Here is a 24066-nt window from a genome sequence, read left to right on the forward strand (position 1 = left end):
AAGGAAAGCCAAGAAACGTGCCACCATGGCCAAGAAAGCAATAAAGAGCTTAGAAAATACGAAAGCTGACAGACCAAAAAAGGCAAAGATCCAGCTAAGGGCAAAACAGTGAAACCCAAGACTACCAAAGCCAAAGCAGAGAAATTGAAAGTGGCCTCAGGCAAAGAAGGTAGGGCACAAGAAGTAGATGCTGTATGAGCACAGAGTCTCCTGCTTTAGGTACAGAGTATAAATCCTTTAATTGAACCATTGATAATGTTTATTCTTGCTATTTTCTTCAATTCTCTGCAGCAGTATTGTGGGGGAGATGGAGTTGTAATTTGCTCAGAGGTGCACAGCAAAATATTCTAGAATAGAGGCAACAGACAAAAACTGCAACAAAGGAATTTCTGATTTGACATCAGGAAAATATTCCCCGTCTTAAGCGTGGTACAGCACTGGAACAGGTGACCAGAGAGGTTATGGATTCTCCATCTCTGATGACTTTTTCAAAACAACCAGACACATCTCTGAGCAAACTGATTAGCTGTGAAGTTAGCCCTGCTTGCTAACTTTCAATGTAATTTTATCTATGATCTTAACTGGGAAGGCATACGATCTCAATAAGGACATTTATTTCAAAAAATTAATAACTTCACGTACATTTATTTTTATATTTAAGTAGGTGAGTTCTCTCATTTGTTATTATTTAGACACACTGAAATACATATATGTATTTATTACATCTTTTTACTAATGTCTAATTTGTGACAAGGTGCATTGGTATGGAAATGGCATTCTTAGTCAAATGCCAAAACCAGCATTCTGAAAGATAATTTTTTCATCAAATGAAGCTTTGCTCTGCCGATGACTTTCATCAATTCAGTTTTTTAGTATACTTCAACATAGTATTTGAAAACATATTTATTTGGAAAAAAATTACATTAATAGCAAAAGTAGACAATAAAAATCAGTCATTCTGTTTTGCACATTTTTTAATATCTTTTTTTAATGGACTGAAATATAGCTCTCTCTTTTCTGGGAATTTATTGCGGCTCGCTCCATTAAAAGAGCTAAGAATGGCAGGGAACGGAGAGAAACGAAACAACATACTGAAGATCAGAGAGTGGAGGTGAAGAGCAGATCCAGAAATGGAACTCAGTTCTCCTGTGCCTCGGTTAAGGGGTTGTTCACAACTGGGCAAATGTACACTACCAAATAATGTCAGACCATGTGGTGCCAGGAGTAAAAGTTTTGGGGTTGTGCACTTTTAAAATCTTCTTTCAAAACAAAACAAACAAAAACCAAACCCCCAACAAACAAACAAACATAACCAAACATCAACACAATGAATTTAAAACAAACAAACAAACAAAGCAAAACAAAAACAAAAAACCAAACCAAACCAAACAAAAAACCAACTAAATCCCTTTTGGTTTCAACCCACCTATTCCTCACATGACAGAGGTGCTCTTTCTGGATGTATTACAAGCAGTGCTGCTCTCTGTGAAGGAAAAGCCCACACCCCAGCCAGAAGTATGCTCTTGATGGATCCCTATCAGCTGAGAGGGCTGATGACAACACGTTCTATTCATTCTGCAGGTTCTTGTGGACAAGATCCAGGCAACATGGAGCTTCCAGGTGATGTGGCAGCTGCTTCCAACAGCCTCCCCATGCTTTCCTGCAGTAGTCCCCTTCCTCCCCACCTTGTTTCTGTAACCACGGGCTACCACCTCAAGGTATGCATTTTCTGTTCCCACAGTGCACAAGCTGATGTGAGGTGCCATTCTCTCCTCCCTGCTCTGACTGGCATGTTCTTCCCTTCAGAAAATCCTGAAATTGGCAGCTGAGGGAGCCACAGCTCATGAGAGCTGGAGGGCAAGAGAAAAGTAGAGCTGGCATGGGCCAAGCATTGCCCTCAGCCCCATCTGGCAATGCTGTGTGTCACCTCATCGAGCACCCTTCCTGCTGCCCACTTCAGCCTCACTGTCCTCCTCACGGTGTTTCTTGCTCTGAGATTAACATATGAACAGAGAAGAAAAAGATGAGGAAAACAGAGGCAGAGAATGAAGAGGACAAGGAGAGATGGGAAGGAGGAACAACCCTTGCTTTCTAGGTGCAGCAGAAAGCCCTCCCTGTGGCCAGTTTCCATTGAGGAGATCTCCAGATCCCTAGACCCAGCAAAGTGAGGTACCGCCTTAAGCTGGGGACCAGGCACCAGAGCACTGGCCTTGAAAAAGCAGCCTTCAAACTGGCAAGACTGGTTGGTACTTGGGAGCTGCGACAGCAAAATGACTCTTACAAGAACAACCATCGTGTAGAAAGCAACTGCAGGCCATCTAACTCCTGCTCCAAGTCAGAAGAGCTTATGAAAATCAGCCACAAACTCTAGATCATGCTTCTAAAATGGGATCCCGGCAGTTTTCTTTTTGGCTAGTCCAGCTTCACAAGAAACTAGACCTAGCTGCAGCTATATTTAAAACCATTTCCCTACAAGAGAAGGCAATATAAGTAAGGTTCTGGGAACAGGCAATGGCCAGAAACCAGTGACACAGCACCATGACAATTTAGGTTGGAATGGCAGGGGAGATAAATACATGCATGGGATAAGTGCTAATGAAGATGGGAAAGCTTCTCTGTGGACCCCCAGTACTGTAAGGAAAGGGAAGAATAAACCGAGTTACAAAAAGTGGATGGGATATGTTGTATTCTTGCTCACACAGCTGGTGGAACATGCTGATAGGACACAGCAAAGTCCAAGAGCTCATGAGTCAGAGCACATCTGTATAGATGGGAGCAACACCTACAGTCACCGGGACCAGGGCTAAGGCTGTTTTCAGTATAACAGTCTGAAATAGGGACACCACAGTGTTAGCCAGGAAAGAGCATTTGTTCTAGGGGACAGTGTTGTGCAATAACCTGCATTGTGTGGTTCAGTCCTGAAGAACTATGGGACACTGCTAGAGGCAGTTTAATGGGTAATTTGGGCCACAGCCACTTTTGTTCTAGAAATACCATCTAAATGCAGACTTGACTGCTCGCACATGAAGACAATGCCTGGAGTCCCCCATGCTTTGAGTGCTCCATCTTTTTGACCAAGATTCAATGTATAGATGGTGCCTGATGAATCTATGCAAAAGTCAGAACTTCAATGAAAGAGAAATTTTCCTAATCCTTTTGACCTAGATGTGTAATTTTTAATGTAGTCTTTCAGTTATTCCCATTACTGAATTAAATGGCTTTAGCGAACAAATTCTTCGTTGCTTATGAGGTGATTTATCACAGCTGTTCTCTTATTTCAGCCATCTTACCATTTTACTTGGAGATGGTAATTCTCCATTGGCAAGTCATGGCACATGCACAGTGAAAAGATGTGTTCTCAGCATAAATCTCATGGGAATTATCCCTGTGCTCAGCAGCTGTCAACTGTCAGGAAAACCTAGCACAGCCATCAATGCAAAAAATGTTGAAGATAATTTTCTGTGTCTCTAGAAAAATTAATGATCTCCCAGGAAGACCTGTGACAGGAGAGTGGAAGCTAGCAGGGAGAAAAGAGGTCCAAATGGCAGATATGGGCAGGAGGCAAGTCTGCTCTCAAATCTGGAAGGAAATACAGCTAGAGACAAATAAAGCCGAACACATGAGATTTGCCAAGAATAACAGGAAATAATTTTTCTTTTAATATTTTTGGGTGCATTATATGGACTCCAGCATTAAAGCAGTGTTCTCCTGGAGTGGAGCACCTCTTCCTGTCCCTGCTGAAAGCAAGCAACAGAAGGCTTCTAATCATTCCCCAAACTGTATGCATGTTAAATTTTTATATACTATACAGTAGATATGTTATACAGTTATATATCTATAGATCAGTTTACATTCAGCTCTAAATACAGACTTGAGACTTGGCCTAGTCCAGTTGCATCTAACATCTCAACTCCATCCCACCTTCCTCCACGAAGGCTAATTCTACAGGCGTCCCACTATAGAAGTCAGTGACTGCCAGTGGCTTCAACGTCTTTGAAATCAAGCTCTCAGTGCCCTCCTCTCTACAGAAACATGCATGCACTCAGTACAGAGAAATTCCTCCTCCATCTCTAGTCTCATGACCCTTGAGTACTCAAGAGGAACATGATCCTCTGTGTAGGGGTGTTATGTCCCTATGTATAGGATGAAATTCCAGTCACCACATAACTTGGAATTCTATCGCCTGTATACTGGATTAATATAGAGATTTAGCCCAACTATGGCAAATTTTGACCTTATATGGAATAAATCTGTGTCTGCACAGGGGTGTCTTCCTCCACACAGAGGATGTAACCAGCTTCCTGCAGCATATAGCAGAAACCCAAGTTCCTGGGAGAGACCCTTACATTAATTGTTTTGTTCTTCAGTTTTCTGAGGTATCTGCCTCTGTGAAGCCAACTGACCCCTATAGTGTGTGACCCTGACTCTGTGCAGCAGATTAGTGCTCCTGCAAGGTTGAATGGTACTCAGTTCAGCAGCAGAATACATTATGGGCAGGGTGTGAATGCCTACCCTAGCAAACTGGCTTTCTCTTAGTTGGGAACAACCCCTAGAGATCCTAGAGAGAGGGTCTTGCCAATCTTCTGCTGCAGTAAGCTAAGCTGCTCAGCTCTGGTGCTCCATGGAATCATGCCACTAAGAGTCATGTAAGTGATTAATACACTTCAGACAGCTCTTCCCCACTTACTCTACCCAGGCTCATAGTGAAAATGGCCTGTATACCTGGAAATGTTTCCCATATAATTGGAGAAGTTTTCCATACATCTGGAAAACAAAGTTCTCAAGCAGACCACAGACATCCATTGCTACCAGAGTGAATTTTTTTCCCAGGTTGGTCTGCTTCTATGCTTATACCTGCTGATATGTCTACCCCCCTACCCGCACCTGGCTCTGTGCAGATCAGCACAGCCAGAGAACCTGCAGGAAAAAACAGGGATCCCATATAACAATTCTTCTCCCACATCCCATTCCAATTTGTGCTTTCTGCTTTGTGCAGGAGCTCCCAGGTCAGCAGGTGGAACTCAAGTGGTGATATTGAAAGCAGGCTCAGCAACTGGAGAGTGTGGAGGGGGAGAGGGAGAGGGAGCACTCTGTTCCAACATGATCTTCTTGAGAGAAATATAATGCCATTCTAAATCCAGAATTCTTCCTTTCAGGAGCAGTTGTGTGTGAGGAAAGCAACAGGCTTAAAATGAAGAATTTCCCAGAGGTAGTTATAAATTATCTGCTGCCATACAGGGACAATGTTTGTCTTGGGTTAAGGACAGATCCCCTACCAGTTCTGTCAGTTCTCTGAGGCCAGCAGACACCAGAGGAGGCTGTGCTACCACACCGCAAGCTCAGCAGCTCAGGAGGGCCAGAGAGAGGTGCAGGCTGACTAACCATATCTGAATTCATACTGATGCAGTGCAAGAAACCTAGGCCAGGAGTCCTAGGGTATAAAGGTTTGCACTCCTCCACATGAGATGCAGCTTAAGTCATCTGTACCATTAGAGAGGACTACCTCTGATCCCCATGCATGTCTCTCTGCAGGGGCAAAGCAAGAGAAGATGCAGCACATTTATAAGGACCTCTGGGAAATGAGCAGTTCACAGCCTGTCAGAGTTTAAGAGAAAAGAGAGGAGCAGCCCACATTCTCAGCAACAGACTTAGAAGATTATAACAGCCACTATGTAGCAGAGAGGAGACTCTGTACTGCAGCACCTGAAAAAGAGGATGTGGGGGAAGGCAGAAAAGCAAGGAAATGGTGGGGAAATCACAAGCGAGGACTTGTCTTGGGCTGTAGGCAGTGAGAGATGATTTCTCTCCTCTCTCTTCCTTTTTCTCTCCTACTGTTGGTAGCTCACAGAGCGTCAGGCCTTTTGAGCTGCTGCTCCAGAAGTTTTCTGCAAGGGAGATGCATGGGTTGTCCAGATCGGCGGAGACGTGGAGAAAGGCCAGCCAGCTGGCGACAGATCTCATCTGAAGACATAGCAGACACACACATGTTGGCAGATAATCAAAGCTTCCTTCAAATTCTTCACCACCAGAACAGTTAGAGGTACATCCTTTACTGTGTCTACAAGAACTGTTGGAACTGCTGAATACTCATACACATGAGGCAAGTGAACAAGTCCTTGCACTTTTATTCATTTCCTTCTGGCTTTATTAATGTACAACACACATTAAAATCACATGTATTTTACTGCAACAAAGATTGCATAAGAAATTTAGACTTAATCCTGTTTCTATTCATGAATAGAAATACTGAGACTTATTCTTTAACCTCAAAGGAATGCAATTTTTAGTAAAGATGTCTCTGGGCCTAGTAGAGCATGATCAAGATCAAGGAAAGCAGAGCTCTCATACTTCTTAGTAGTACGATATCTACTTCCCAGTGTTTTTCATGGCATGCATGCTGGATAATAGGCTGTACTGCATTAGAGCTCCCCCAAAACAAGTCCAGGGAAACTACTACATATGAATTGGGACTGGGTAATTAGCTAGCTTTGAGATGGCCTCAGATATTCTTCTAGGCTAGCTTGTGCTATCACTCACCTTGCATGACCTCATTCTCCTTGCAGACAATGCGAGTGCACACCTCCTTGTTTATTATGTACATGCGACGTACACTGAGGGATCACCAGGAACACACCAAGGACAGTAGTGAAACGCACAGGGATGCAAAGAAACAAAAAAAGGGTACAGGCAATAAACTTGTATATTCACTAATGAGGAGGCAAATCCTACTATTTTAGGATTAGTTAGTCTAGAATAAGGCATTTGTCAATAGGAAAGTAATCTTTGTCAATACTTCATGAAATGGCCAAATACCTTAAATACAGATTACAATATAAGGTACATCAGAGCTCCTTAGTGCTGCACAGATAATACTTATTGTGCCATTATAATTAATTGCCCTGAAAGGACACTCTGAGGATAGGGCTCATCTCACCAACTGGTTCCCTGAGGAAAGCTCTAGTATTCAAATGGAACAATTGCTGAACTGGAGTTTTTAGGACTTTACTAAGGGACTGCTGGTTTCTTACCTTGTAACACAAAGGTAGCTGATACACTGCTTTACTGGTTTGTGAACAGAGTAGAGGCGTGTGCAAGGGAACTTTTCTTCGCGACAATCTGGAAACACACACACAGAAACAATCCAGCATCACTGGCATGTGCACTCATTCTGGCACATGTAACTTCATCACCAGGTACTGTTCTCCAGGCTTCTAGGGAAGGACTCTATCCTCTATTTTCCACTCTCTTGTGAGAGATGGGGATGGTTTACAGAAAAGAAAAATAAGGCAGACATTTCTGATCCCCTTGCCTCATAGGGCAAAACAAGGGAAAGTTGAGTGAAGTGTAAAACAAGCCCACTGGGAATCCTCAATACAGAAGACACATGCTGTTATGGGGATAGACACAAAGAAACAAAATGTACATTGCAGTCACATGTTTAAGACGTGTTTCTAATAGATCTGCAATCTCACACTTCATGACACAAACCTGGTTCCCTTATTTTCTGGACCATCAACCCTGTAGCTAACTATGATGGGTTTTCTTGTATTTCCTTCTGACGTGTCATGTCTTGGACACTGAAAATTGACAGAATAATGACCCAGCATGTCTTTTCTTGTGACCTGCCAGTTACTCCCTTCCTGGGTATGTCACCCAGGGTTAGACTTCAGATTCCACTACTGTCATTCTCCAGTACCTCTAACTCAAGGAACAGGGTGAAGGGAATTCTCCAGGAGACAAAGCTCAGTGCTCAGCCGGCATCTGCCTGGAGAGGTAACAGGCTGAGTGAAAGTGGGTCTGGAGGACGGGTACAGTAAACTTAAACATACCTGATGAAGCCGTTGTGGTTTCGCTATCAGATTGAACTGGAAGACAGGAGGTAACAAAGTTAGTCTGATTTACCATGATTCCTTCCCAGACATTAGCTTACACAAAACAAATAACTGGAAAGCTCTTTCAAGACCCCCCCATTTTAACTTCTAATGCAGAAAAAAGATTTCATTGTTACTGACATGAAGCTGTAAAAGAAGGTACAAATCCAATATGCATCTAGTGCCAGCTACCCAGCCAACAATGCTAAAAATCTGTCCAAGCTTTACCATAAAACATTACCACTACTGTTCAAAAATACACCATAAGGGCATCTTGACTTGTAAATCAAAAGGTCAGGTAAATGTATTTAGTTACTGTAATTGCCATCCATCTAGACAAGAAGTGAAGGAGCCTGTGACTGGCTCTTCCTAAGGAATGGTGACTCCTTTAAGAAACAGCATCGCCAGACCACTGGCTTTTTAATGTCCATGACAAGGGGTCAAAAGGAGATTCATTTGTTATTCCCTCTGATAAACCAATCCATCTGTACCACAGTAAACCAGTATATTTTATTATTTACCCAGTGACAAACTGGAAAGGGAGGACTGACTGCTAGGCACAAGTTTTCATACACAGTTACAGAGGACTTCTGCTGTTCACATGCCATAGTGTCAGCCAGAAGCATAGACAAAACACAAGTGGACGTAGAGTGGAGACTTTTGGGCATCAGGGCTGCAGTTAGGGTACGTCAGGGAAGGAAAAAGGAAGTGAGTTCCATAACATTTGGCTGTGAACTGAGAATAAACTCACCAGGACTAAGAAGCACAGGTGGTGTGACAGCTGCAGCTGGAAAAAAAAAAAATGTTCTGAAATATCTTAATTTGAGCTTTCAGTCTCTTTCCCTCTGCCACAGTTCTGCCAGTGGCTCCCTACTTCTGACCAGTAGCCATCCCACATCTGGTTCATAGACATTGCTGATTGTGATGTTGTTATCTCACTTGTCAGAGTAACTGCAGGCTTTCCCTGTGAATATGCTGAGTGTCCAAGAGCTGATGGGATACCATGGAGCAGAGCTATGTCCCATGGCACATCCTTTGTGAAGAGTTTCTTCTTGATCCCTCAACAATAAGCATTTTGAAGCCAAAGTCTACTGTAAAGGTTTCATCTTTAGTCTTTTCAGGTTTAGATGTAGGTTAGCCACCACCATTTTAGTCTGGACACCAAGTCTTATCTACCCTCCTACAGACTGACATGTCTCACACACTGAACACAAGACTGACTTTTACCTCCCATTCCCACCAAAAATATCAGGCACCTTGCATATACAATATTGTGCTTTCACTTTTCTCCTCTAGTGTTGTCCCATGACAGCTGGTCAGCTTGACCCACAACACTCTAGCCAGCAGATGAGCAGAGTCACAGGGCAGAGGAGAGACCATGGAACTGCTGTCCTGGTGAATGGGACACCACTGTCAGATGATCTCTCCTACACATGGCATGCTTCCCAGCAACAGCCAAGTGCTGCTGTCTCTCCTTTGTCTTTTGAACCATATCATTGACCAGATATGTTCTCCTTCTCCCTCTCCCTGCCCTGTCTGGTCCCCACCACCTCAGAGGGATGTGTTTGAGAGACTGCCCCAGCAGAGAGAGAAAGCATTTTGAGCCTGCCTCTGGCTGTCTCCTCCCCATTGTGAGTCCAGTAGGATCAGCCTGTCTTGTAAATGCATATGCTCCCATCAGCTCTGTGTCCTTCCCCTGGGCCTATCTTCACAGCAATACTTGGCTCTCTAAGGAGGTTCATTGAATGCTACCAATGTGCATTTTCAAGCGTCCTCCATCTACCCTGCCTTACACATACATTTTGCTGCCCCCCAGTGACATAGCCAAAGGCACAGCACGGAAGACAGTAATAAAAGAACATTTCCACTTCCCCATCCCACCACCACTCACAGTTTGCTTTATTACTGTCTTTTGTTTTTGTGCTACCTCTGTTTCCTGAGCACTCAAGCATTGCCAATGGCTGCCAGCAGACACGTACACAACCTGTGTCCCAGTGCCCCCCCAGTTAATTGGTGAGCCTGATCAATTTCTCTCCCTTGTCATTCAGTCTTTTCCTTTCTGCAACCTTCTCTGGAAGCCCAGGCTGAGCGAGCTTTGGATCTCATGGTTTTCTGCAGTGCAAACAGCTTCAGAGAGCCTTGGTAGGCCAGGCGAGATTGGCCTTTCCTTGGAAAACAGGCCATTAAGCCACCCCAAATTCATCTCTCTGCATGGAGCACAGAAAGGACTCCCAGATAGCCATAAACACTTGAAGAGTACTGCTAGATGTCAGAAGTGGGGAAGATGAGTTTCTGAGCATAAGGGGTAACTTCTGGGGCTACATAGACAGGAGTAAAGGGGAAAAAGGGAAAAGAAATCTGAAGTTGCTATGAGATAGGAGCTTACCAGAGTTGCTGATAAGAGCGTCAGTGCTAAGTTCACCTGGAAAAGAGAGAATGTCCTTGAGAGAGCTTGCCTTTGCTTTGTGGTCCATTACATATCTAGCCATTGCTAGCTTTAATTACTTTGGCTGCCATGGCAAGCTCATGGGACAACGGGATCCCACCCAGTAAATACCTAAATAAATACAGCACCCCCATCCCACCTGCATCCATGCCCCTTCTCAGTAGCTGGACTGGGTCTGGATTTCTTAGTGCACATGTTATATCAACCCTTACTGAACTCTGGATTTGCATTATGACTTCTCAGATAAGGCCACTGTGGGCATCTTGATAGGCAAGAAACAAGTCTGAAATTAAGGCGCTGATGGCTCCCACAGTGATAGAACAGACAGCTGAGGCACCTTCTGCACAGAAGGAGGGAGGCAACTCCAGAATCCAGCCTTGACTGCAGAAATTCATCAGTGGATGACTTTCTTTGAAAGGCAACTGATGGCAAAGATGGTGTGGATATGATGAAGAAGGAAAGGGAAGGGAAGGGAAGGGAAGGGAAGGGAAGGGAAGGGAAGGGAAGGGAAGGGAAGGGAAGGGAAGGGAAGGGAAGGGAAGGGAAGGGAAGGGAAGGGAAGGGAAGGGAAGGGAAAAGGAAGCTTGGTCGACGCATTTTGGACTGACTTCTGAGTAGTGCTCCAGGAAGCCCACATGACAGTATCATAACTGGGAGATGTCTGATGGCTTAGCCATGGACTGGACTTCAATTTGAAGAAAAGGCAGGCCTTTGTGGATGCTCTGGGTGTTGAAGCATGACACAAACCTATGTTAATTTTATTTTATCGTGTCACAGAAATGGAAAAAGGTCCAGAGGGATAAAGCAACCCCCAGCACTACAGTAGGTATGAAGACCAGTCAATATCCTTTCTCAGTGGCCCCACTGCTAAAGCACCGTGCCACTTGTGCACCCTTTGGCATTTTCCTGAGCAGCAGGAGAGTTCCCCAAGCATCTCATGGTTAAAGAGTTATCAGCTCTTGTGGATCTCCCACAACCCTTGACTGCAAACATAACTTCATGTGCTTCACCGAAGTGTTCTGGGCCCCAACACTAGTGAATTATTTGTAAAGAACACACAATGCTTAGCAGATTGTCTTGGAGGGCTTATTCAGTCTTCACTGAAAGGCAAGCTCACAATGTCATATGCAAGGAAATGAAGAAGAGCATTTGCAGTTAAACAGGCTGTAAGTACACAGGACAACTGGATCACATATGCAGTCTTTAGCACATAATACGCCTGTAATACTTACCAGTTGCACTTTCCAGTTCTTGCCCATTGACCATCCATGGAAACCAGGCTGCAAAAGAAGAGAAGGGAGTGAAGAAAGGACAGGGAGGGAGATTTCTGTAGCCTGCAGTCTTTCTGAGATTTTTTTTTTTTTTATGCTCATCTGTCCAGGAGACACCACTGCCCTCTGCTGAAGGGAGAAATGCTCTCCTCTGCCTCAACCTCCGCTGCTGGCTGGGTTTGCTCTTTAAGGACTTGTCCATACAGTGAGTGAGTCCTAATCCTATCCCTGCTGCTTCCACTAGGGTCAAAGGCTAGGCACAGAGACAAGACAGTAAATACCTCCAGATCTGCTATGAGACTTTGCATTTCTGAAACCCCATTTGATGCATTTTGAAAACAAATTGCATGTTGCCTCCCTGCTCTGGAGGTTGGTCAAAAGCCCCACCTCCATTTTATAAAAGAGGAAACTGAGTCATGGAAATCATTTGCTTGGGATCACAGATTAAGTCATTGGCACAGTAAGAAACAGACTGCAGGTCTTGTAGCCTCTTTAGGCAAATAATTTTCTGGTCCATCATCCTGCCTGGGTATGGAGCACAGAGCAGATGATCTTTCCCCTCTGAGGCTCTGGGCACACTGAAGAGGGCTAATGAAAAAGACTCGGCTGTGCATGCTATGTGGAAGAGAAATTGAAACTGAGCTAGACTGTTCATTTGTCCAAATATAGAGGGTGAATGAGCTGCTTCCTACAGCAGCCAGGAATAGGAAAATATTTCCTGCTAGCCACAGACAAGGGAAATGTCTGCATAACTGGGACGGGATGAAGGAAGGAGTTGGCAGGAAAAACCCAGTGATCTGGGGCACTGCAGGGATGTGTGTAGAACCAGCCCAAAAGCAGTACTCTCCTCTATGTCTTATGAACTCAGCCTTTAGCTTTCTGTTCTTAACGGGAGCACTGCATGGGTAAAAACTATCAGGTTTGGAGCTTTTCTCTTAATTCTTCCTCATTCCAAGAGCAGTTACTTGCAGGCTGCAGAGGGACTCTTGGGACCCCTATGTAATCCTGCTCTGCAGCATTACAGGAGTCACTGGACCCTGCTATTCCCTTCCCCACCTCGCTGCCAGGGCTCAGCTGCTGGTGACTGACCCAGGGAGAGCCAGAAATCTATAAAAGGTTAAGTGCACGAAAGAGTACAACCCAAAAACTTGTCCTGTTCTGGCTAATCTCTTAATGGTAATGTAGAGGAGAAAAATTATATTGAACTTTCTCATTTGTTTCTGATACAAAAGGAAGGATACAAATTCTGAAACCATTGCAGGGTCCAGCAGTCCCAGATTAGAAACAGGAGTCATATGGAAAAAGGAGGGAGGCTCCTTGAGGTCTGAGAAAACTGCAACCCGAATTCACCAAATCTGTAGCTCATTCAAAACCGAAAGAAACAATGAGAGACCAGCTAGTGATTCTTGTTTTCCAAGCTAAAACAAAAAACCACAAATAGAGATGCTAAAACAAAATAAACAAAATAAGAAATATAAGAAATATTCCTTTCAGGCCTCCCTCATGCATCATAAAAAACACAGCCTTTTTTTCTGCCTCTAACTTTGTAGGCTACTCACAAGCTCTCCTCACCTCCATGCTTCACATTCACAAAGACGACATCCTTTACTGTGCACCTTTACTGGAAGAGGTGCTATTGGGAGCAGAATCAAGCTTCAGTGTGAGGGGCGGACCAAGAAGAGTAGATTGGAATGACCTGATTTGAATGTGATAGGTGCAGTCATCTATCTCCTACACCCAGTCTTTCCTAGATGAAGCTTTTTCCTTTCACTGGAATTAATCCTATTTTGCTGTCTGATGCTGCCCTTATTTTTTCTTTTTTTTTGACAAATTTGATCCCACTTGAATTTTTGCCAAAGTAACTCTAAGCAACAAAGAAGTGGAACAACAAAACAGAAGAACAAAAGCAGACAGCAGTTTGAACTATGGGGGTTAGGTTTCTCAAAACAGATAGACAAAAACTACAAAACATCTCAGCAGCTGAGTGGCCTGGAATGGAGTCATTCCAACAGGAACCACTAGTGACAGCAAATGTTTCACAACTCTGACAGAACAAGTTTTGTGGAGCACTGGGAAATGCTCTGTAGGTCATGCAAACACAAGTGGTACAGCAGTCTATAGTAAGCACAAAGCACAGCTAACCCTCTTTCTCAACTCAAACTGTCTATTTTGCTTCCCCAAATACCCTTGCAGTGGAGGCTGTGGATCTCTGTCTCTAGCAACTCCCAGTACTTATGGGAGAGTGGACAAATACAGGAGCCAGTCCCCAGTACCTAAATTTTTCCTTACAACTCTATATCCACCTTGCCTTTCCTGTTCAGCCCTTCCGCCTTCATGATCATGTCTCCATTTTTCGGCTTAGGCCATTGCACATTAGCCTGCGTAGGAAACTCTGTAGGGCCAAGGTGGAGAAGAAATCCTCCCCCTGGCATAACGACTCACCAGCTGAGGACAAGCAGAGTGCTAAGAGACACAACAGTGTATGGGCACCAGAGGTCTTCATCCCTGTGGAACAGAGGAGAGAGGAGTCAGAGGAAAGCTAAGGCAGGAACAGAGATAGTCTCCCCTATAGCACAGAAACTCTTTTTTTTTTCTGCTCTGTTTTCCTCTCAAGACCCTTTGGTCTCCCCAGCCTCCGTTCCACCTGCCTCTCTCTTAACCTGGTCAGTTTTCAAGGTGTTTCTGAAACATATTGGACTGTACATATAACTCCATCTGCTTTCTTTCTCTTTCTACCTCATTTCTCCAGTCTTCGTTACTTTTCTCATCCAGGTGGCTAAACCCCCCTCCACACACGCCCCCAGCATGCAAAGAAGTTTCCCCTTGTCATCTTCCTCCACTCTCTTCTATTTTTAAATCATCTTAAGCAGCATTGATAGAATAGATAGGGTCCCCATCACTTACTGCAGCCCTCAGTCTCCACTCCCTTCAGCAGCAGACGCTCTGTCTTTCCCTTTCAGTGGTTCCCCCCACTTTGGCTATTGGATAAATCACAGGCAGGCACACCCAGAACATGTTCTACTTTTGGTTGTCTTCAAAATACGATTTTGGGGAAGAAAAAAAAAAAAAAGAAAAAAAAAAAGAAAAAAAAAAAAAAAAAAAAAAAGAAGAAGCCAGCGAGATGGTGGGATGTGGTGTCATCATGCATCTGGAATGAGGGGAGGAGCAAAGAGCCGCAGCCCACACCCTCATTCCAGAGTTTATTATCTTCCGATGGGAGCCCGCTCCTCCCATTCCCCCAGGATGGCCCAGCACCATGGACGGATTCTTGTGTCTACGCTACGCATCCGTGTATCGTTTTGGTTTTCCCTCCTATGCAGCTTCTCCTCCTCTCCCTCTTCCTCTCCCTCTCCCTCTCTTTCCCTCTCTCCTCTCCCTTACACCGCTACATTCAAGCCTGGTTTCCTCACTCAGTTCCTGCCTCTTTCCACCCCACTCCTTTGGTCCTTTTCTTACTGTTTTCCTGCCTGTCTCTCGCATATGGACACTGCAGAGCCCACAGCTCTGTTTGCCTAAAGGACGTGCTCAGCTTGCCACGGTGCCGGGACGGTCCCTCGCCCACCCCCGGGCTGTCACGCTCCGGAGACCCGGCTCAGCCGGCACGCCCTGCAAGTGATGCGCCTCCAGCCGCCACTACTGCGAGGCCTCTCCGTGCCGGGCGGGGCGCTCCGGCAGGGGGGGCTGCAGGCGGCCTTATGTGCCGCGGGAGCCGATCGCGGGCATCGGGGCCGGGAATGCGGAGCCGCGCCGGGAATGGGGCGCCGGCCGCGGGCAGACGGCGGGCTGGCAGGCAGCCAATCGGCTGGCAGCAACGGTGATGACATCACCCCGCTGCCCCGCGCCGGGGCAGCGCCCGGCGGGGTGACGCTGGGGCTCCGGGGCAGCGCAGGTGTGCGGAAGGGATGGGGAACAGACACCGGCGCACACGGTCCATTCTGCAGCGCTGGTGCCGTTCTGGGCAGCCTGAGAAAAGTGGGCGGCAGGGAAAGCGTGTGGGGAAAAGGAAAAAAAAAAAAAAAAAGAAATTAAAAAAATAGGAAAACGGGAGAGAAATAAACTGAGAAAGGAAGAAGAATGAGATCTGACCATCACTGTGCCATCCTTCAGACTGTCTCGCACTGCTTTGCCTCCAAGCTTGCTGTGTTTTACGAGTGAGGGAAGGACAAGCCCGTGAGCCCCACTCGAACACTCCCTCTCTCCTAAACCCATCCTCCAACAGCCCCACGGTCCTCGGTCTCCCGTTGCTTTCTCAGAGACTTCCTTTCCCTTTGCTGCTCCTAGAATTGCTTGTCTGCATCTGAGGAGGCACTAGCTGGACAGTGTCCCTTGTATGAGCTCCAAGGCACGATCTCAGTCCCGAAGCCAAGGGAGTTGAAGGAGAACGCTAGGAAAAGACACAAGCTCCCTCCCTCATACAGCCATGCAAGACAGAAACCATGTAGGGGAAAGCTGTGTCCCCTAAGGCTTATCCTGGTAGCTAGGTAACCGTCATTTGTTCTCAACAAATTGCAGACTAGGAATAAAACCCTATAATGCCTTGTACACAGCTACTAACGAAATCCTCACTGTTATTGCCACCCAGAAGAGTGCTACCAACATGGGACATAACTGAAGCCACCTTTTCTTACCTAACAGTGGCTGAGCATCAGTTGTGACAGTGCTCAAGACAGAAGACAGAACGACTGCTCCTTATCTCTGGTCCTCCCAAGATGGGGGTGGGGGGCAAGGCACTGGTGATGGGCAGTACCAGAAGAGGGGTAGACAGGATGGGGAAAGCTAGGCATTTCCCTGCTCACCAGGGCAGCCTTCTGGGCCAAAGCACCATCAGTCTGTATCACTGGAGCAAGGCATCACCATTCCCACTTTCAAGGGCCAGCTAAAACTCAGTCCACCAGAGATGCTCGAAAGGTGATTAAACAGCCAAAAAAAAAAAGTGATGTAAGTTCAAACCACATCCCAGTTTGAGGAATCCTCTCAGATCTTTGCCTTTTTCTGGAAGGCCACATAGTGGTATGTTTGGGCTAAATGTTTTCACACAGCTTGGTTTGGTTTTTGTTTTTCTCTGTGTCTTTGTTGTCACTTGAGCCTCTGTTACTGCTTAACTGGATAACTAAAATATCTTGAAGAACTTGTGTGTTCTGAACACACTTATTTGGAAACTTTCGTTGATGCTATATGTTTTGGTCTAGTGATGCACTGATGTACCACCATCTCCCACAGAGTGCAGGATTCACCTCTAGTCCTGGATGAGGTTCCTTCCAATTGCTTTTGAGCTTTAAATCTTTTTTTTCTGCCTGGAAGACCGTGTCCTCCCCCAGTTGTCCAGTCCAGGTAAGCCACTTGTGCTAGCAGCACCCTTCCATTTGGAGAGCTCGATGTGGATGGGTGGGATGCTCATGGTGATGGAATCGCTGGCTGGGAAGCAATTTAGTATTTTATATACCAGCCAAACTGCAGTGAAATAACTGGAGGTGTCCTGCTGCTCTTGCTTGCTGTGGACACGGGAGGGAGCTGCTGCATACTGGCATGCGAAGCCCTGTTTTTCTTCTTGAAGACCAAGCACATTGTTCAATAGATGTGGCCCTGTGTCTGCAGGCCCAGACCTGTTATGAAGGCCCTCCTCTTAGAACTGTTTAATTATTCTGCTTTTTGGGACGTAAAAGAATCTTGTTATTTTTACCCCATAACATTAACAAATATAGTTGGACAGCCCTCATGGCTAGAAGATATGAATAATTAACATCCTTCTGCACCTTCCCTTCTCGTTCATGTTGCTGTCTTCTGCTTTGCACACAGCCATGCTTCTGCAGCAGAAGGTAACTTGGGGACATCTACAGCAGATGACTCAAGGCGAAGCACTCTTCACCCTAAAAAGTCAGGTATCCATGCCACAGTATGGTGTGCTGCAGTAAATAGGGTGGGTGATTCACAAAGCAAACACTTCCATACATTCCCCTAAGCTGCTCTGACCCCAGTGTCTGTAGGTGTTTACCTGAGATCAGAAGCAGTGATAGTGATTCAGCAAAAACTTCTCTTCCTTCCAAGTTGCTACTGATTGCTTTATATTACCAGGGATGCTATAGTGATGGTAGTGTGGTATTTTGGATGAGAAACAAAATCACCCTTCCTAAAAATTAAAATCTCCTGGTGCATTTCACCCCAGAGGTTACTACATCTCATCAGAGAGGGAAGTGATCTTGGGACATCTTATTTGTAAAGGTCTTTGAGAGGCATATAAATGCCAGCTGATTTCTTTCCCACTCTCTCCTTGTCTCCCTGGCCTTCACATATCCTCACAGTAACCGGGCCTTAAATTACATCTGAGTGATGAGAAATTAATGAACTGCTGTAAGATATTTGACGGTATCATTTCAATAATGCAGCACTACTGGCCATGTGAATTGAGGTTGTAATGAATTTTCTTGGGACCCACACTGCTGATGGTTTCCATTAATACCTGAGGTCTGACACTAACCTGTAGTTGTTCCACTGGTGTTGCTGAAGTCATCAGTGGGAACAGACACAAGATCAAGGCCTGCTCCATCTGTCCCCAGTTTTGGGAGGTTCACATTTGACTTTTTATCCAACCCATTGTAGAATTGAAAACACTACAAAGTACAGGAGCCTGGACACAATCCGCTTCTGACTGACAGTTGTGCTTTCTGTTGCCCATTTACAAGAATAAGGAATACATCACCTTTACTTCCAAATCAACATGCCAGTGCTTAGAGGGCAGGCAATCTTGCAGTCACAAAATACCCTAAGGGAATACACAAAACTCTAATTAATACCTGCTCAGCTCCTTCAAATCAGTTCAACATTTGGGAAGAACTGAGCACAAGAAGAGGCAGACAGTGGGGTCTTTGCTCTTTGGTTGGAGATTTGGCTACATGCTTCAGGCTTCTCATGGCCAAGAAGTCAACAGTGAGAAGTTGTCAGGACCTTCCTTCTCTGCTCTTTCTGAAGTTCTTATTACCATAAATATCCTTCCTTTCTGGTCCTTAGGACTATCTCAGGGCTGATTCTTCCTGGCTATTTCACATCTCTCGGCACTTCCCTTTCTCCAAACAGCTGAGCTCAAATACAGCTTCTCTCAGGGTACTTTTTCCAAGACCACTCTCTCAGGGAGACAGGTAGTGCTTTAAGCTTAACAAGTATATAAATCCCCCCTGTAAGCCCAGTTATGTGTGCCCATACAGACCTTGGAGCACAAAGAAACACCACATTTAATTCAACTGTGCATAAGTTTTCCATACAGACAAGGTTGTGGCCACGAGTTAAACACCAGTAAAGACATGATGGATGCCTCTTCCCCTTCTCCCATCTCTTCTGGACATCACAGACCCTGAAGCAAAATCAACAGGATTAATCCTCCTGTCACAGCACAGCTATCGTGCACCCGAGCGGTAGCCAGAACTGACTAAAGAAGTCGCTACTAGGGAGCACAGGGGGGTCTTACACCTACACAGAGAGGTTTACCAGGGCTGATTTAGCAGAGTTCAAGTAACAGCTGATCTTTCCAAACAAGACGGCATCTGTCTCAATTGAGGTCCAGCCTTTTGTACCATTTCACTGTCTTTTAGTAGTCCTCCAAGGTGCAACAGATTTTGGTAGTTTTGCCTACTCTAACAGTCTAAAAAAATGAGTCATGCCCCCCAGTCCTCCTCTGTGAGCAGATCAGCTTCAAAAAATCACACCCTTAAGAGGCTATTCTGATATTCAAATGTTGCAGTGCTCAGGTATATGTTGCTCTGAGATCCTAACACAAGCTCACGCGTCTAGTAGTGTGGCTACAGAAAGTACTGGATACCATGTGATGAAATCGGGACAGCTGGCAGTGCCTCAATCAGACATGCCCTTTCAGTTAAAAATTACAACAGAAGGAGGAAGGTGTACAGGTGCACAGAATCATAGAATGGCTGGTGTTGGAAGAGACCTCTAGAGATCATCTACTCCAACCCACCTGCTAAAGCAGGTTAATCTAGAGCAGATCACAGAAGAATGCATCCAGGCGGACATGTCTCCAGAGGAGACTCCACAACCTCCCTGGGCAGCCTGTTCCAGTGTTCTGTCACCCTCGAAGTAAAGAAGTTTCTCCTCATATTCAGATGGAACTTTCTATGCTTCAGTCTGTACCCGTTGCTCCTCATCCTATCATTAGGCACCACTGAAAGGAGTCTGGCCCCCATCCTCTTGACACTCACCCTTGGGATATTTATAAACATTGATGAGATCCCCTCTCAGCCTTCTCTTTTCCAGGCTGAACAGACCCAGCTCTCTCAGTCTCTCCTCATAAGGTATTCTAGGCCCCCAATCATCTTTGTAACCCGCCATTGGAGTCCCTCCAGTAATTCCTTGTGCTTCTTAAACTGGGGAGCCCAGAACTGGATGCAGTACTCCAGATGTGGCCTCACCAGGGCAGAGTAGAGGGGGAGGAAAGCCTCCCTCGACCTGCTGGTCACATGCTTCTTAATGCACCCCAGGATACTGTTGGCCTTCTTGGCCACAAGGGCACATTGCTGGCTCATGATCAACCTGTTGTCAACCAGAATTCCCATGTCCTTCTCCACAACGCTGCTTTCCAGAAGGTCAGCCCCTAAACTGTACTGGTGCCTGGGGTTGTTCCTCCCCAGGGGCAGGATCCTACACTTGTCCTTCTTAAGCTTCATTAGGTTCTTCTCTGCCCTGTCCTCCAGCCTGTCCAGGTGTCACTGAATGGCACCACAGCCTTCTCGTGTGTATAGAGAGGATGTTTCATGTGCACATAGGGAGACTAGGGGTAGGTATAGCAATTTAAAATAAAATTAAAATATTCTATTCAATTCTATTCCTATTACATTGTACTACATTGTGTCATATTATATATTAAAAACTAGGCTATCCTATAAGCTTTTAAACATCATCAGAGAAGGGGGCAAAAGCAGCAACTTTAAAAGCAATTTGCTTTAAATTCTGTAACATTTAGAAAAATATATATTGTCAAGGCCTTTTTTTAAAACTGATGGCATCCAAAATATGCAAAGCGTTGAAAGCCTTCTCAGTGTCAGCATTGACAGTATTTATCTTGCTTCTGAAAGGATATAAGACAACAGCAATTGCACTGAGTAGAAGAAATGCAAATGATATACATGTTGGCAGGCAAACTGGTAAGATTTTATATTGTGGGGAAAATTAGGCAGCACCACCCCTCAGGTTATCTCTCCATTTCCTATACCTTCACACGGACTGTAAAGTCTGACTTATCTTTTAAATACTCAGTTATGTTCTATTCTACAGTTGACATTAGAGGAGTTTGAACAAACGAAAATTTTGGACGTTACTGCAACTGCATTGATATAAATCACTGTCTGTCCTGCAGGTACAGCTGACTTCAACCAGAGGACTTGAATTTTCTTCAGACCTTCCCCATGTATAGTCACTGTTCTTACTTGATGGCAGACTGAAACCAAGGCAAACGATGTTGATTAAAATCTGTCCTAATGTGATATGTATACATGCAAAGGACTTGTACTGATTTAGCTCACCTCTTGAAGAGACGAAAACAACACCAAATTCTGCATCAACATAACACATTTACAAGATCCCTGTAAAAGGGCAACAACACTGGTTGACGGAAAATCTAATCTGATATTATTCTAATCATTTCTTGGTTCTATACATCAATGCAGCTGCCCTGATACAGACTTTTTATGAAAAAAAGCCTTAAATTATTCACCCATAATTTTCTCATTTGTAATTGTTCTTAGAATAAAACCACACTGAAATTTCATTTGCATGCAGCTGTATAAAATATTTGCATTCAATCAAAACATGCTGGGTTTGCTTGTTAAAATATCTAAATGTTATTTCATTGTATCACCCTAGCCTCTTTAGCCAGGTTTCTTCGGCTATTTACTGTATCCTTCTTGAGTTCTCTTGCCATGCCTGCCATCTCGGGTTTCTCTCCAGTTTAATTCTTGGGTTTTGTTCTACATTTTATTTTTCCTACATCTAATCTTTCTTCCTTTCCCTGGTTTCTCTCTCTGCGCAATCTTTTCTAACTCTGGCTTTCTGTCTCCCTGGTTTCCTTTCAGTCACCTTCACTGGAATGTTGGCAGAAACGTTTTTTCTTTAAAAACAAAGAGGCTAAATAAGTAAAGGAACAAATAAAATAGCTGAAAGCAGACGGTAGGTTTCAGTTCCAGAAAGGTCTGTTATTTTGCCAGTTTTTCTCACTTTTTAGCAAAGGAGGAGATAGTTGCACTCCCTACCCACCCCCAGCCTCATAGGGAGTCAGGCTTCCCCCCCCCCGGCATGGGGACCTTGGCTGGGAGTGATGGATTGCACTGCAGTGAGGGCTGGGAGCACTGCAGGGAGAGGAGGGGGACGGATGGGGAAGAGAGGGTGGGAGGAGACAGGCTGCCAGCTTCAGGACAGGATGTAGTCGGGGCTGATGAGGAGGAGGGGAGAGCAGGAAATGAGGAAGGGGAGAGCATCGCTGACAGAGTGCGCCTTTCTGCAGGCTGCGCCGTGCCGAGCAGATTGGGGAGCGCAGGTCTGAGGGAGACTGAGCCGGGCCGGCACAGGGCAGAGTGGCCAAGGCTGTCACTGGGTAGCGGGGGAGACAGGCAGGGAAAATGGAAAAGCCACAGGGAAAGGGAGGACAGCAAGTTGGAGAGAGCGAGAGAAAGTAAGGCTTAGGTTGTACAGCAACGACAAAAGAACACAGCTCTTGCAATCTGAATTTCTTTGGAGCTCTAACAGGGGAGGCAAAGTCAGATATGTAGAAACACTGGAAGGTCAAACAATGCATACTGCAAACAGTACTGAAATGTACTTTCATTGCATTCCCATGGGTGATAACAGTATGACCTTTGGGCAGTAGCGAGGTACATCTGTACTGCTGAAGTCCCTGGTGATGGTAGGCATATTGGCATAGACTGGCTGCAGCAGCTTTATTGCCTTGTGGATTTTGGCAAGGGTGATATGTCCTTTTGCCTGGCCACTGTAAGGAATGCAGATGACCTTCTCCCCATTGCACCAATTATAAGTGCTGAAACATCACTTGTCATTGTTGCCTTTCATGCTTCTCCCTTTTTTAAAATATATATGCTTCCATCTGTTCCTTATTCATTGTCCAGATTTTTCTCCAGTTTCCTGTTTCCATGCACGCTCCTTTCTCCATTATTAACATCATTCTCTCAGCATTACCTTCCACCCTCCCCTTCCCTCCTCTCCCCTTCGCTGACCTCCTCCTGCTCACCCCTAGGCTTACTTCCCTGCTGGCTAAACGCGGTGCCAGGGCAGTGCTTTGCACGCCGGGGGCCCGGGGCAGGCATGGCAGATTGGTGAGGAAGGGGCCGGTGGCGAGTGCAGGGGGTGAGGTGCTGCAGAAAGATGGGGTGCGGGGTGTGTGGGGAGGGTGCTGGCAGCCATGTCCCGCCCCTGTAACTTCTCGGAGAGACTCCCCCCGCCCCCTCTCCACACAGCATGGCTCCTCTCACTCGACCCCTCTGGCTGCTGCTGCCTTTCCACCACCACCCCTCACCCCCGCCCCCCGACATCGCGCTGCGCCAGCTGCAGTTCCCAGCTACGCTGACCTAGTTCCCCCTCCTCCCTTAGCACCTGGCCGCGGGAAGAGGGAACGCGAAAGGTCCCCTCGCACTGCAGGGAGCTCCCTGAGCACATCTCCCGTAATGGCGCCAGACCCTGCCACGGGAGACCCGAATTTGAGATGCGGGCACCTGCCCCTTAATCTCCTCCATTGGTTTAAGGCAGGCAAGCGGGCACTGGGTGAATAACCACACTTGGTAGTGGCGAGAGCTAGCATCAGGATTAGATTAAGAAACCGCTCCCCATGAATAAGAGAAGTCTTAAAAACCAGATTCCTTGCAACATGGTCTTATCAGCTCTGGGCACAGAATTGCTGGACGCAGAAGGAAAACACCAACACGACTTGGGAGAAGCTCAGGGACATTTAACCTGCCACCTGAAGCTCTTTAGCTCACAGGGCAGATGTTTATCAATCTTAATGCAGCAAAGTACCTGCAAGGTACAGCCACCCTGTGGTTGCATCAGATCCTTCCCATCTGGCACTGAAATCTTAAGTCATCACTGCAACGGCATTCATCAAAAGACAACGGGGGTAAAGACAGAAAAAGACAGAACATGAGTCAAAATGATGGAGAGGAAAAGGAAACAAACAAAAGCAAGCAGACAGAAAAGAGAAAGGAATTTTCTCACGATGATAAAGGAAAAATGCACAAAGTGAGAAAGTAGCTGGAGAAGGAGACAAGCAGACAAAAAGGAGCAGCAGAAGGGAGATACAGAGAGAAGGAAACGTTTTCCTTCCAAATTATTGTTTCCCTCAAAGGCACATTTTTCCTTTTGTCCAGCTCCTCAGTACTGTTCCCTGTTTCCCTGCAGCATAACTGCAACTTAGCTGTGAGAAATGCACTCCCGTCTTCTGGAACTGGGAGCTGCTGGTTATACACCGGTC

General features: G+C 45.6%; 1 protein-coding gene across 1 annotated transcript; it reads right to left on the reverse strand.

The window, feature by feature from the left end:
* Window positions 1–592: 592 nt before the first annotated feature.
* On the reverse strand, window positions 593–14621 carry MFAP5 (microfibril associated protein 5). The gene is made up of 9 exons (XM_082060072.1): window positions 14493–14621; window positions 14031–14093; window positions 11550–11597; window positions 10258–10293; window positions 8623–8658; window positions 7830–7865; window positions 7029–7116; window positions 6538–6611; window positions 593–5961 (listed from the first exon to the last, which is right to left on the reverse strand). Exons 2-9 carry the CDS (start codon window positions 14089–14091, stop codon window positions 5843–5845), a joined length of 498 nt encoding a protein of 165 aa, XP_081916198.1. The 5' UTR covers window positions 14092–14093; window positions 14493–14621; the 3' UTR covers window positions 593–5842.
* Between the last annotated feature and the right edge of the window lie 9445 nt (window positions 14622–24066).

The sequence above is a fragment of the Streptopelia decaocto genome (genome assembly GCF_964273445.1).
Source record: "Streptopelia decaocto genome assembly, chromosome: 1".
NCBI classification, from domain to species: Eukaryota; Metazoa; Chordata; class Aves; order Columbiformes; family Columbidae; genus Streptopelia; species Streptopelia decaocto.